General features: G+C 45.7%; 1 protein-coding gene across 1 annotated transcript in view; it reads left to right on the top strand.

Annotated features, from left to right (window-relative positions):
* The first annotated feature begins 2,359 nt into the window (after window positions 1–2,359).
* Window positions 2,360–15,448, top strand: part of LOC143770027 (very long chain fatty acid elongase 6-like) — a 61,598-nt gene continuing 48,509 nt past the window's right edge. The window contains exon 1 of the mRNA XM_077259206.1: window positions 2,360–2,522. Within this exon, the coding sequence (XP_077115321.1) occupies window positions 2,425–2,522 (98 nt within the window). The 5' untranslated portion in view covers window positions 2,360–2,424. The remainder of the gene's footprint in view (window positions 2,523–15,448) is intronic.

The raw sequence follows: 15,448 nt of genomic DNA, 5'->3' as shown, positions 1-15,448 counted from the left end.
GTCCTTTTGGTGGCCTTCTTTGTCACGGGATGTGCGTTCTTTTGTGCAGTCCTGTGGAACTTGTGCGCGGGCCAAGCCTTGCTGTTCCCGCGCTAGTGGGTTGCTTTTGCCTTTGCCGGTCCCTGAGAGGCCTTGGACGCATATTTCTATGGATTTTATTTCGGATCTTCCGGTTTCCCAGAGGATGTCAGTTATCTGGGTGGTTTGTGACCAGTTTTCTAAGATGGTTCATTTGGTACCTTTGCCTAAGTTGCCTTCCTCTTCTGATTTGGTTCCGTTGTTTTTTCAGCATGTGGTTCGTTTGCATGGCATTCCGGAGAAAATTGTGTCTGATAGAGGTTCCCAGTTTGTTTCTAAGTTTTGGCGGGCCTTTTGTGCTAGGCTGGGCATTGATTTGTCTTTTTCTTCCGCATTTCATCCTCAGACAAATGGCCAAACCGAGCGAACTAATCAGACTTTGGAAACTTATTTGAGATGCTTTGTGTCTGCTGATCAGGATGATTGGGTGGCTTTCTTGCCATTGGCCGAGTTTGCCCTTAATAATCGGGCTAGTTCTGCTACCTTGGTTTCACCCTTCTTTTGTAACTCTGGTTTTCATCCTCGTTTTTCTTCAGGGCAGGTTGAGCCTTCTGATTGTCCTGGGGTGGACTCTGTGGTTGACAGGTTGCAGCAAATTTGGGCTCATGTTGTTGACAATTTGGTGTTGTCCCAGGAGGGGGCTCAGCGTTTTGCTAACCGTCGTCGGTGTGTTGGTTCCCGGCTTTGGGTTGGGGATTTGGTCTGGTTGTCTTCCCGTCATGTCCCTATGAAGGTTTCTTCCCCTAAGTTTAAGCCTCGGTTTATTGGCCCTTATAGGATTTCTGAGATTATCAATCCAGTGTCTTTTCGTTTGGCCCTTCCAGCCTCTTTTTCCATCCATAATGTTTTTCATAGATCTTTGTTGCGGAAATATGTGGTGCCCGTTGTTCCCTCTGTTGATCCTCCTGCCCCGGTGTTGATTGATGGGGAGTTGGAGTATGTGGTTGAGAAGATTTTGGATTCTCGTTTTTCGAGGTGGAAGCTTCAGTATCTTGTCAAATGGAAGGGTTATGGCCAGGAGGATAATTCTTGGGTTGTTGCCTCCGATGTTCATGCTGATGATTTGGTTCGTGCCTTTCATTTGGCTCGTCCTGATCGGCCTGGGGGCTCTGGTGAGGGTTCGGTGACCCCTCCTTAAGGGGGGGGGGTACTGTTGTGAATTTTGCTCTTGGGCTCCCTCCGGTGGTTGTAAGTGGTAGTGCTGCTGTCTCTGAATCGCAGCATTTATCAGGTGTGTTCACTTTCTGCAAATCTGACTGGGCTATTTAGTCTTGCTTCACCCTTTAGTCAGTGCCAGTTGCCCATTGTTCCTGGAGGATTCACATCTCTGCCTGGTCTCTCCTGCTTTGCAGTTCTTTTCAACAAAGATAAGTTCTGGCCTTGTTTTTTTTGCTGTCCATATGCTGTGCCCTGATTGTTCAGTTCTTTTCCATGTTTTTTGTCTTGTCCAGCTTGGTCTGTATAAGGATTTGTTTAGCCAAGCTGGTATCTCTGGAGATGCAGATATACCCTCCATATCTTTAGTTAGCTGTGGAGTTTTTGTATTTTCTGTGGTGGATATTTTCTAGTGTTTTTTATACTGACCGCATAGATGTCCAGGGAGTGCTAGGTACATTCCACGGCTACTTCTAGTTGCGGTGTTAAGTTCAGGGTCTGCGGTCAGTACAGGTACCACCTTCTCCGGAGTACATCTCATGCTGCTCTTAGGCCACCTGATCATAACAGAAGAGGTGGGTCTTCAGGTTCTTTTTGAAGGTTTCTATGGTAGGCGAGAGTCTGATGTGTTGGGTAGAGAGTTCCAGAGTATGGGGGAAGCACGGGAGATATAGATGGCTTAGGAGGGTTGATCCTCCTGCAGATTCCCTTTAGTAGATCAGATCATTAATAATAAATATCTCTTATATGGATGGTCAGGGTAAAAGAGATGTATGGATTTCCATTTACAGTAATAATCGGTAGTTCTAATAGTTTGCCAGAATACATTGTAATAATTGTACTTTATTGATAACGACATTCTCCATTCTGTCAGGTGATCTGTCAACATAAAAGAGTGAAATGTCGTTATGTAATGGAGTTGCATGTCAGACCAGGGATAAGAGGCAAGTCTTCATATTCATGTTCAGGGCCGTGCAGTAGACAGTATTGTGTAATTACTAACGTTTTGTAACTGCTACCGGCTTATCTCTGCACATGATGCTGTAGGTGAGGCAGGCGCAGGCTGTGCTTAGTAAAGGGGTGGGAGCCTGTACTGATGATACTGGTTAAACAGGCTTTTCCTATACCAGTCCTGTTTCATTGAAGAAGTAGCCAGGACGGAGCACACTTGTGTTCACTTCCACCGTAGACATGGAAGAGCATAATGTTTCAGTCTTTTTCATGCAAGAATATGATTTTGAAAAAATATTTGATGACGGACAAGCTATTCAATGGATTCAGGAGAACTGGTGAGTGATGAGAAAGATGGTTCACAATTCCCTCTGCTTTGCCTTCTTAACCATATTTATTTTGTTTTAATGAAGAAACCCTACAGATATCAAAAATAGCTAAAATAACAAAACGTAGCAAAGCTAAATTTGATATTTGATGGTTGACCTTGTTAATTCTTTGCTATGACCAAGTGGTAGAATTAAGTTTTTCTGGGTTCCCCTTTGCAAAGGCTTATAAAATTACATTGTGATATGTTTGTGCTTATTAAGCCCCTCTCCAGTTCCTTGTTTTGACCCCCAATGGAAATGTTCCCTTTTGCTGACTAAAGAAAATTACTACTCACCAGTTTCCATTTGCATTGATAGAACTCTTCAGGATGGATTGGACGAGTTCAAGCTGGGTGATGTCAGCATTTGAGCCATTCACATTCATTCACTAGACAGCGCTGACACCTCATTACAGTTGTCAGCACAATGTGGGTGCATCGGAGTACTGTGCCCCCTGTAATGCTACTTAACTGATTTGGAATTCTGAAAGTCATCGATTGCCAGGACTAGTTGCATAGTTACATAGTTACGTAGGTTGATAAAAGACTAGGTCCATCAAGTTCCACCTTTCTCCACCAATTGTACATTTTGCCCCTAATTTAACTATAATCCACAATGTTATGTGTATTATGGAAATCGTCCAGACCTTTTTTAAAAGCTGTCATAGTGTCTGCCATTACTGCCTCTTGTGGAAGGGCATTCCACAGTCTGACTGCTCTAACTGTAAAGAACCCTTTCCTGTTACCTGTCGAAATCACCTTTCTTCCACCCGTAATGAGAGCCCTCTGGTCCTCAGTATGGTCTTTGGAAGAAATAAGTTATGTGCCAGTCCTTTGTACTGGCCACACATATATATTTAAACATGGAAATGAGATCCCCTCTGAAGCTTCTTCTTTCTAAGCTAAACAAGCCCAACTTTTCCAACCTCTCCTCATATGAGAGGCTCTCCATCCCTTGTAATAATCTAGTTGCCCGCCTATGAAGTGATTCTAACTTCTGAATATCCATTTTAAAATGTGGAGCCCAAAACTGGATCCCATAGTTGTAGTGGCGCTGGAAAGTAAATGTATAATATATATTCAACCTTTACATTAATCTGTAGGGACTATCCAACTAGACTTTCACTATAATTGATGGCCGCATGTGAAGTTTAGGGTATATCGACACGGAGGTTTTTATGTGGATTCAAGAGAGGATCTGCTTTAAATTCCACATCAAACAGTATTCAAAGAAAAAAATAAATGCAGTTTTTCAAGTGGATTTTGGAGTGGATCCACTTCATAATCCCCCTGAAAAACTTCCGTGTGCACCGAGCCTTAGGCTACTTTCACATTAGCGTCGTGCACTGCACGTCGCAATGCGATGTTGCGGCGCACCGACGCATAATGTGGAAGCGCCGCTCAACGGGGGCAGAGGATGCTGTTTTTCAACGCATCCCCTGCCCCATTGTGAGGTGCGGGGAGGCGGGGGAGGAGTTCTGGCCGCGCATGCGCGGTCGGAAATGCTGCAGACGATGCACCAAAAAATGTTACATGCAACGTTTTTTGGTGGCGACGGTCCGACACAACACGACACAACCGTCGCACTGAGTCGCTAATAAAAGTCTATGGAGAAAAAACGCATCCTGCAAGCAATTTTGCAGGATGCGTTTTTTCTGCAAAACGACGCCTAGCGACGTGCAGTGCACGACGCTAGTGTGAAAGAGGCCTTAGAATTCACTTCACTTTACAATAATGTCAATAACAAATATTTAAGAAGATTTGTCCTCTTCCATCCAGTTGTAAAAAAATCTACTAAACTCCTTCATTTTACCCTTATTTGAACAAGACATTTTATGTGTGAGATGACCCCATGACATCCCCCATAAAGAGATGCTATCTATCTTACTAGAGTCCTAAATAGAAGGCAAATATGTCTAATATGCATCCAATATATCTGCAAATGTAGATAAAGCTGGGTGACAATTTTCATAGGAGTAGTACTGGCGACCATATTGCTTGTCACTGTCACCCTTCTTTACAAAAAGGAAACAGATTAGAAGACTTTTGTAAAACATGATATCTGAGGACAACTAATGGATATATATTTGGAAGTGATCTATTTCAGCATCAAGATAGCCTACAAGGGTGACATCAGTACAGTTATGTATTTATTTTGATTTTTGCATGAAGAATTTGTAATTTGTAATTTCATGAAGTCAGCATGTCTGTCACATGGCATCATAGAAAGAATAAGGAAACTTTGGGTGTGTAAGGACGGGTGTGAAGGATGTTTTGCAGTAACTTCAAAGGTGGAGACAAATGTCTGTTTCATCTAAGCATAAATTATTCAATCTCTACTACTAGGCTAAAAAAAAATATTTAGAATTGAGAGTCCTCAATGGTTGATACCTTTTAATGGCTAACTGAAAAGATGGTAACAAATTGCAAGCTTTCAAGACTACACAGGTCTCTTCATCAGACAAAGACTAAAAGAAATTCTGAAGAATCACATATTTATGCACAACATAGCACAGAAAAAAAAACTGTCATTAATCTCTCAGATTATAAACCCAACAAAGTGGAACTGGCCGTGATTTCCAGAGGACTCTCATTTTGTCCTACTAAGGCCCTGGATAAAACTGAACTCTGCAGTGATATGGAACATTTTTTCAGGAGACTGCGCCTGAGGGAATATTTCACTGATACAGAAGATTCAGAACCCACCTGGACTGAAGGAAAAGGGATCCTAACAACCAAGAAGAGGTCAGACTGGACACCTCCACCTGGACACAACCCTCATTTGGATAAATATATAGACTCCTTCAGACATTTGATAAAATCCACCATCATAGATACTAACAGGAGACAAGCATCCAACATCAGTGCCCAGGAGAGAAAGGCCATACAGTCTCTGAAAACCAACAAAGAAATCATCATCAAACCTACTGACAAGGGAGGTGCAATAGTCATGATGAACACATCAGACTATATGAAGGAAGCAAACTGACAACTTATGGACACACGCTACTACAAAAAATTGGAGTCGGATCCTACACAGGACTATTACAAGGAACTAAACAAGTTGGTATCTTGTCTGCCCGACGAATCCATAAGAGCCAATGACCTGATACCAGAAAGTCCAAGAACAGGGATATTCTACATGCTTCCCAAAATCCACAAATCTGGAAATCCAGGAAGACCAATTATTTCATGTGTGGGCACCCTTACTGAGCAGGTATCTGGATGGGTAGAGGGTATTCTTAAACCACTGGTAAAGGATACACCCAGCTTCATTCAGGACACAGCTGACCTATTGAATAAACTATCAGCAATAGGTCCTCTACCAGAAGGAACCATCCTGGCCTCCATGGATGTGGAATCTTTGTACTCCAATATCCCACACCAGGATGTATTAAATGCCTGCAACTTCTACCTGGAAAACACAGGGACTGATGCAAGTTCTGTGGTGAAACTTATAAAATTCATCCTCAACCACAATTACTTTGAATTTGACAAGAAGATCTATCTACAGGAGACTGGCACAGCAATGGGAAGTAAAATGGCCCCACAGTATGCAAATCTTTTCATGGCCAAGCTTGAAAGCGACTTTTTGTCCTCATGTCCCATCAGGCCTCGGGCCTACTACCGCTACATTGATGACATTTTAATCATCTGGACAGAGTCTGAGCCACAGCTAAAGACGTTCCATGAACAGTTTAATCAATTTCATCCAACCATCAACTTGACACTCAATTACTCCTGTACTAAAATTAACTTTTTGGACACCATCATTAAGCAGCAGAACAATAAAATAGAGACATCCCTGTATCAGAAGCCAATCGACCGTCCAACATACCTTAAATGGGACAGTTTCCATCCAAAACACATAAAAAACTCCATTGTCTACAGCCAAGCCATCAGATACAATCTTATATGTTCCAACCCAATAGATAGGGATGAACACCTTGGTTGCCTCAGAAAGACCTTTTTGAATCAGGGCTACCATCCAAGAACAATTCAAAACCAGATTACAAGAGCCACCAGAATATCAAGGAATCACCTGCTACATTACAAAGCTAAAGAAGAAAATAACCGGGTGCCTCTAGTGGTCACCTACAATCCATATCTGGAGGTGCTAAGGGGATCTGCATGGAAATTACAACCTTTACTACAAAAAGATGCCCGCTTACAATCCATTTTTCCAGACCCCCCACTACTGTGTTTTAGGCAGCCCCCAAATCTAAGAAGCATCATTGTCAAGAGCTCCCTGTCCTCTCCAACAGCTGCAGGTACCTTTCCTTGCAATCAGAAAAAATGTAAAATCTGTCCATTTATAATGACCACGGACAAGATAAAGATCCTCAATTCACATCAGGACTACAAGATACTAGGTACTTTTAGCTGCAACACTTCTAATGTGGTGTACCTAATTATTTGTACTAAATGTCCAACTGGGGGTCTGTATGTGGGGGAGACAGAGCAAAAGCTTAGAACAAGAATGAATTCTCACCTCCACACAATAAGAGAAAAAAGAATGGATCTACCTGTGGCAATACATTTTTGTCTCCCAAATCATAACATTATGGACATGAAATTACTTGTGTTAAAAGGTAACTTCAAATCTAAGAGAGACAGAAGAGTATGGGAATATAAACTGATGACGACCTTTGACAGTCTCACTGCAGGAATGAATGTGTCGCATGGATTTATGTCTTTTTACATCAACCAAGGAACTTGCCCCTCAGACCATGTGGGGTCATCACAACAGAACCAGACCCCAGAGGACAATAAGACATTCCTTATCTAAGAACTGGCCCAATATTTATGGACATAACTGTTTATCACTCATGGTAATTCTGCTCCATATCACCTGTCTTATCCATGTTTTTTTTTTCTGTGCTATGTTTTGCGTAAATATGTGATTCTTCAGAATTTCTTTTAGTCTTTGCCTGATGAAGAGACCTGTGTAGTCTCGAAAGCTTGCAATTTGTTACCATCTTTTCAGTTAGCCATTAATAGGTATCAACCACTGAGGACTCTAAATTCTAAATATTTTTCTATCTACTGGCTAACACGGTACCAAGATATTTATCTTTCCTGTACTACTAGGCTTAGTCATAATTGCACATTTCTGTGATGTATGTCCTAGTGTATCTAGAGATATTTTCTAACTATTTGTAAATCCTTCATTCATTTTACTTAATATTTTTTCATTCATGTCTTTCACCTTATAATTTTAATTTGACTAATTAGTTAGTACTTATATTTGTTTGTCTTCAACTCTATGAGTTAGGCCTTGTGTTTATTTCACAGAAAAAAGAATTCAATGTAGGAGTAAGTAAATCATCGTAGAAACCCTGTACTTAGGATATTTAAATATAACTTTTAATTGATTATTAAAAATACCGTATTTCCGGCGTATAAGACGACTTTTTAGCCCCTCAAAATCTTCTTAAAAGTCGGGGGTCGTCTTATACGCCGGGTACAGATAAAATGTGCATATGGTGGGTGGGGGGGAGTGGTCCCGATGACTAAGACAGGGGGCGTTCTCACAGTAAAGTGTGAGTGGAGTATATCCCCCTATTACCTCATTGCGGCAGCGTGGGGGTCTCTGTGCTGGGAGCAGCAGCTCCTCTTCGTGCCGTGGGTGCTCTGTGCTGTGGGGCGGCGGCGCATCTTCGTGCCGTGGATGCTGTGGGGCGGCGGCGGCGACGCATCTTCTTGCAGTGTCGGGGCTTCTCCGGCATCTCCTCCAGGCCCGGAGGCACCGGCAGCCCCATTGCTTTGATGCGGTGGCCTCCGGGAAAATGGCTGCTGCTCAGATTCAGATCTCATCTCCCGAGGTCTCGGGAGACGAGATCTGAATCTGAGCATGCGCCGCCCCCAGCGGCCATTTTCCCGGAGGCCACCGCATCGCAGCTTCTGGGAAAATGGCCGCTGCTTAGATTCAGATCTCTTCTCCCGAGGTCACTGCATCAAAGCAATGGGGCTGCCGGACTGCCTCCGGGCCTGGAGGAGATGCCGGAGAAGCCCCGACGCTGCAAGAAGATGCGCCGCCGCCGCCCCACAGCACCCACGGCACAGAGCACCCACGGCACAGAGCACCCACGGCACGAAGAGGAGCTGCCGCTCCCAGCACAGAGACCCCCACGCTGCCGCATTGAGGTAATAGGGGGATATACTCCACTCACACTTTACTGTGAGACGCCCCCTGTCTTAGTCATCGGGACCACTCCCCACGCCAAAAGGCACATATTCACCGGCCCCATAAGATGACATACGGCGTATAAGAAGACCCCCGACTTTTATGAAGATTTTATATTTTAACTGGAAAAGTTGGGGGGTCGTCTTATACGCCCAGTCGTCTTATATGCCGGAAAATACGGTACTAATAAAGTGAAGACTTAACACATTACCCAACACCAAAATATCACGCAGACATTTGTAGAAGATACCATAGGGTGGTGTCTGTCACTGATTGAAAACTGAACCACCCTTACTGCCAGCGGAGGTTGGCACCCTATAACTTGCACAATGGCGCCTCCACTCATCGACGGCTTACCCTGCTGGCCCTATCAGCCCTAGGTGCATCAGGGGAGGAAAGGATGGATATAGCAATAGCTATGTCAGAATATACAGACATACGTATATTTGGCACTATAGACATAAGCACTTTGTCTATTGAAGGGCGATATTTTACACTTGATATATTCTGGTATATTTAATCACCAGACTAGATCCATATATAAAAGATATATGTCTAAAATTCCCCTATGTATCTTGTGTTGAATGTCAGCAGGGGCAGCGGGGGTTGGCACCGTAGATATGATGAGAATGGTGCCCCCCGCTCATCGGTGGCTGACCCTCCTAACCCTCACTTGCTATGTATAGCAGATAACGTAGTTTAAAGGGAGGAAAATAGGGATGGAAAGGGAGGTAAAGTGCTTAGTGCCTTATTAAAGAGAAGAGATGAAAGAGGTGCAATTGATATCACCCAAAGTTCTCATTTGTAGGGTAGTTCAAACAGCATAAGGTTCGATATCTATAACAACTACAATGAGCAGTTTATAACAATATAACACTAAAAACACCTTAAACACTAGACGCATTTCCCCTCTCTTGAGCTTCATCAGGAGTGAGATAACAGTGTAAATTCTGAAAAAAAATTAGCTGACGTTAAATGATATACATGGAAATTGTACATGAATAATTTTGCCTTTCTTAAAGGGAGCCTGTCACCAGGTTTGCCCCATATGGGATACAGCCACCACCTTTAAGGCCTCATATACAGCTTTCTAATATGCTGTGTATATGCCCCCGATCCGGCCTGCGGCGAAAGTAAAGTATGTTGCCTGCAAAGAGTAAAATACTGCAGTGACTCTTTGACTTTTCCCGGTGCATGCGCACTGCAGTACTTTGCTCTGCCCTGGTCAGGGCTGAGAAATACACCTGCGAGATGCCTGGGGACACTGTGTGGATGACGTAGTACTCATCATCCACACGAAGCACAGAAGGAGGATGGCATCACAAGAAGAAAGGAGGCGCCGGACCAGTGACACCGCTCAGACCCGACCGCCCCCAGATGAGAATAATAAAAAGTGTTTTTCTTTTGTTACAGCCTGAATCTGGGGCATAGTTGGAGCGCCCCCACTGCCGCAGGGCCGAGGGGTACCCGGTACCGGGCCTCTCTGTCTCGGTTCTGGGATTGTCACGGTGGCTAGACCCGGTCCGTGACCCTGCTGAGGGGCGTCCAGTGAGAGTTGAGAATGATGTGGTGTGGTGCAGGTCGCGGTGAATAACGAGGACACCAGGTTGCAGTCTCTTTACCTCTTTACTGAAGGCTTCAGGATCCTCAATCCGGAGTACGGTTAACAGGGCTGTCTGAGACCGGCCGGTCCGATGGCACTTCCAGAGTTGCCTTTGCAGGTGGAAATCTGTGCCTACCTTCTAGCGCTTGTGTGTTGTAGTCCTTCCCTGCTTAGCACCACGGGATAGTCCTCACAACTGTTGTGTCTGTTTCTGAAGTTCCCTCACAACTGATTCTGATGTTCTTCTCCGTCCCCCAGATGATATGGCTAGGATGCACCCGTATGACGGGTAGGCCTGGAGTTCTTCCGGGACCCTAGAGTCGCCCCTCTCCAACTGTTGCCTCCTATGTCTGCTTAGGTGACTTGGGTGAGACAGCCCCCCTATAACTGACTGTCCTGCCGTAGGTTTGAAGTAAGGCCTGGAGCTCAATACTTCCTCGGCGTTTCCGGCCACCGGCTACACGCCTCAGTAGGATGTTGCCTCGTCTTACAGCACGACTCTTACTGGTGTTTTCTCCTTGTTGCGTTGATCTTGTTTCTCACTCTTCACAATAAACTTAGCTTCTTGTCCTTTCTTGGGGTACCGCCGCAATGAAGTGCAGGCGCGGTCCCGTAACGTTCTTTCTGTTCGCTAGGCCTCTGTCAGGATCCCACCCCTGACAGGGACCCCCCTGAATCTTCCCCTGCAACACCCTCTGCCACAGGATGTTGCCTGGTTCCAACCCAGTCAGCTTTCTGTCTAACTTCCTATCTAACCCCCAGTTTTACCAGATTGTGAGGAGTGGCCTAATACATAGCACCCTTAGCTCCCCCTGGAGGCCAGACTGTGAAGTGTATTGGTGTCTGTGATACCTGGTCAGGTGAACTCCTTCAGTGCCATCAGACGTACCAACACTCCCCTTAGCGGCGGAGCATCAGTACTGCAACGACCAGGACTCTGGGGCGCTGCACTCCCCCCCGGTTAAATCCAGTACTCCTGGACTGGGAAGAAAACAACAATACATGTCAGCAAAAAGACATACAATTTTCAGAAATGCAAAAACAAGTAAATTTGAACAGAGCTTCCCTTTATGGGAGGTGAGAACATTTGAACGTTACAAACATGGTTAAATACATTAAATAACATACCATAAATAACTTCTATTACCCAGTCGGGTATTCTACTTAGTGCAATTTCCGAACAATAATTTAACTTTGCCTCTAAGGACGTATAAGCTGAATCCACTAAAGGCTTACTATAAAACACTACAAGGCTAATCAACTTTTCTTCATTTTTCCAACTTTACATTCGCAGGACCGCCTGTCTATCTGCCCCAGGCCTACTGCCTCTCGCTCTTCTGCAGGACCGCCCCATTCTCATCCGGGCCTACTGCCTTTCTCTTTCTATACACCGTATAGGACTTATCAACCTTCTCTCAGCACAAGACCACTGAGCCATCTCTGTATGGCTCCTCGGAGGACTCATCAATTAACCCCGTACGGGTTCACTTCCTGTCCTCATTCTTTAACACATTATTAAACATTTCCTACAAGCAACTAACTAACTACATATAACTTCTACATATAAATACTATCATTACTTCTTTTAAGGCAACATTATGCTTTAAGTGCTATTGGTGAACGTTCCCTTTAAGAGGGGACCAAGTCTCTTGGAGGTAGTGCAACTTCTCAAGCTGCGAGTTCGTGTAAGGCAGGGGTTCCTGTACTGTTTCCAGGAACAGTTTCTTCGCAAAGAGTCCTTTCTCTTGTAAAACCAGCAGGGAGCACCTTTAAGAAGGTGCAAACTATTTACAATAAGTTTTTAATCATGCAGTGTTCATGATCCAGCAGTTATTTTCAACAGTGATAAACGGGAAACAAAACAAAAAGGGAAAAATAGGGATCCCGGGTAAACTAAGGGATCCCTTCAAGAGTTAACCCTAATCGGGTTGCAGCAGCAGCAAGACACATAGAAAGACGAACATTTAACTATATACAGCTTGTAAAGAACTTATGCTTACTCAGGTTCTGGCTGAGCCGGAGGTGGCCTCCTTCCGGGCCTCACCTGGCAGATGGGTCGTGGTGGCGTAACAAGGCCACCTCACACCATTACTGACCCACTGCCAAACTGGTCATGCTGAAGGATGTGGCAGGCAGCAGATCGCCCTCCATGGCGTCTCCAGACTCTGTCACGTCTGTGTGAACCTTCTTTCATCTGTAAAGAGCACAGGGCGCCAGTGGCGAATTTGCTAATCCTGGTGTTCTGAGGCAAATGCCAAGCATCCTGCACGGTGTTGGGCTGTGAGCACAACCCCCATCTGTGGACGTCGGCACTCAGGCCATCCTCATGGAGTCGGTTTCTAAACCTTTGTTCAGACACATGCACATTTGTGGCCTGCTGGAGGTCATTTTGCTGGGCTCTGGCAGTGCTCCTCCTGTACCTCCTTACACAAATGCTGAGATAGCGGTCCTGCTGCTGAGTTGTTTCCCTCCTATGGCCCCCTCCATGACTCCTGGTGTACTGGCCTGTCTCCTGGTAGCGCCTCCAGCCTCTGGACACTATGCTGACAGACACAGCAAACCTTCTTGCCACAGCTCACATTGATGTACCATCCTGGATGAGCTGCACTACCTGAGCCACTTGTGTTGGTTGTAGAGTCCGTCCCATGCTACCACGAGTGTGAAAGCACAATCAACATTCAAAAGTGATCAAAACATCAGCCAGAAAGCATTGGTACTGAGATGTGGCCTGTGGTCCCCACCTGCAGAACCACTCCTTTATTGAGTGTCTCTTGATAATTGCCAATAATTTCCATCTGTTGTCTATTCCATTTGCACAACAGCATGTGAAATTGATTGTCAAACAGTGTTGGCCTCGAGGCGGCGTGTCATCTGCCGGGCCTCAGCCGCAGCCACACACTCCTCAGACGGCGGCCAGTTGGGTCTGCCCGGCGGTAGCTCCGTAAGCGCCAGTCCCTGCAACGATGGCGAGTCTGGGGCTGTGACGGGTAGTGCAGCCTCATGCTGGATCGGGTCGTCCCCATGCGGTTCTTCCAACGTCACCATCTTTGCCTCCTCCTCGGTATCGCCTTCCCGCGCTCTCTTTCGTGGGCGGCCCGTCTCCATGGTCTCCACCCTCCAAAGAGGATGAGAAGGCGGACTTTAGCTGCTGACGGGCACGTCCTCAGGATACAGAGATAATTAGACTGGGCGGCCATTGTCTTTCGCGCTCTCCAGCGTGTCTACGCCCACTCCACGCCCTTCTTCTTCTCCTGCGCTCTCCTTAGCGCTGTAATGGCGGTGGTTTTGGCGACAAGTGGCAAGACACAGTCTTTGCAATAAGTCACAGTCCAAGCACAATAAATCACAGTTCCAAGGCACACATGACCTGATTCTTCAGGCTTAAGTAGATCCTGTTCGTGACGCCAAGTTGGAGCGCCCCCACTGCCGCAGGGCCGAGGGGTACCCGGTACCGGGCCTCTCTGTCTCGGTTCTGGGATTGTCACGGTGGCTAGACCCGGTCCGTGACCCTGCTGAGGGGCGTCCAGTGAGAGTTGAGAATGATGTGGTGTGGTGCAGGTCGCGGTGAATAACGAGGACACCAGGTTGCAGTCTCTTTACCTCTTTACTGAAGGCTTCAGGATCCTCAATCCGGAGTACGGTTAACAGGGCTGTCTGAGACCGGCCGGTCCGATGGCACTTCCAGAGTTGCCTTTGCAGGTGGAAATCTGTGCCTACCTTCTAGCGCTTGTGTGTTGTAGTCCTTCCCTGCTTAGCACCACGGGATAGTCCTCACAACTGTTGTGTCTGTTTCTGAAGTTCCCTCACAACTGATTCTGATGTTCTTCTCCGTCCCCCAGATGATATGGCTAGGACGCACCCGTATGACGGGTAGGCCTGGAGTTCTTCCGGGACCCTAGAGTCGCCCCTCTGCAACTGTTGCCTCCTATGTCTGCTTAGGTGATTTGGGTGAGACAGCCCCCCTATAACTGACTGTCCTGCCGTAGGTTTGAAGTAAGGCCTGGAGCTCAATACTTCCTCGGCGTTTCCGGCCACCGGCTACACGCCTCAGTAGGATGTTGCCTCGTCTTACAGCACGACTCCTACTGGTGTTTTCTCCTTGTTGCGTTGATCTTGTTTCTCACTCTTCACAATAAACTTAGCTTCTTGTCCTTTCTTGGGGTACCGCCGCAATGAAGTGCAGGCGCGGTCCCGTAACGTTCTTTCTGTTCGCTAGGCCTCTGTCAGGATCCCACCCCTGACAGGGACCCCCCTGAATCTTCCCCTGCAACACCCTCTGCCACAGGATGTTGCCTGGTTCCAACCCAGTCAGCTTTCTGTCTAACTTCCTATCTAACCCCCAGTTTTACCAGATTGTGAGGAGTGGCCTAATACATAGCACCCTTAGCTCCCCCTGGAGGCCAGACTCTGAAGTGTATTGGTGTCTGTGATACCTGGTCAGGTGAACTCCTTCAGTGCCATCAGACGTACCAACACTCCCCTTAGCGGCGGAGCATCAGTACTGCAACGACCAGGACTCTGGGGCGCTGCATATACACAGAATATTAGTATGCTGTACATGAGGGTTGAAAGGTGGTGGCCGTATCTCTTTTAAACATGAAAAATGTATGAAATGCAGCAGTCTCTTCTCTCATTTTATGACAGAAGAATGTGACACTTTTCAGAAAACTCCTGACTGACAAATTCCATACACACCCATATTACTGAGGAAGCTCGAGAATATTCTGTAGCTTGAGTCTTCTAGGTACAAAGGTCTCTTCTACAATACAATAGTAATTCAGATTTTCACAGTCTAATTTGCCTTCTTAAATGTGTACACAACAGCTTTCACCAGGGGTGGACACTGCAAGCAAAAGGCTTGTGTGAAGGACTCATGTCTGGGTCCCTCTCATGCATGTGCACACTTGTATAAAATAAGTATCTTTATTACAGATAGCTAAAATACATATAAATACACGAATAAACAATAGACAGTGTGCCTCAAACCAACCAAAAAATTCCAAGAGAGGTCATCTGGAGCAGGACACATATATACACAGGGAATTATCTATATGTGCATGGGGTGTTAGATTACTAAAAAATAATTGAGAAGAACGTATACTTCACA

Source organism: Ranitomeya variabilis, chromosome 4 (genome assembly GCF_051348905.1).
Source record: "Ranitomeya variabilis isolate aRanVar5 chromosome 4, aRanVar5.hap1, whole genome shotgun sequence".
In the NCBI taxonomy this organism is placed as follows: domain Eukaryota; kingdom Metazoa; phylum Chordata; class Amphibia; order Anura; family Dendrobatidae; genus Ranitomeya; species Ranitomeya variabilis.
This window is presented reverse-complemented; position numbering and strand designations above follow the sequence as displayed.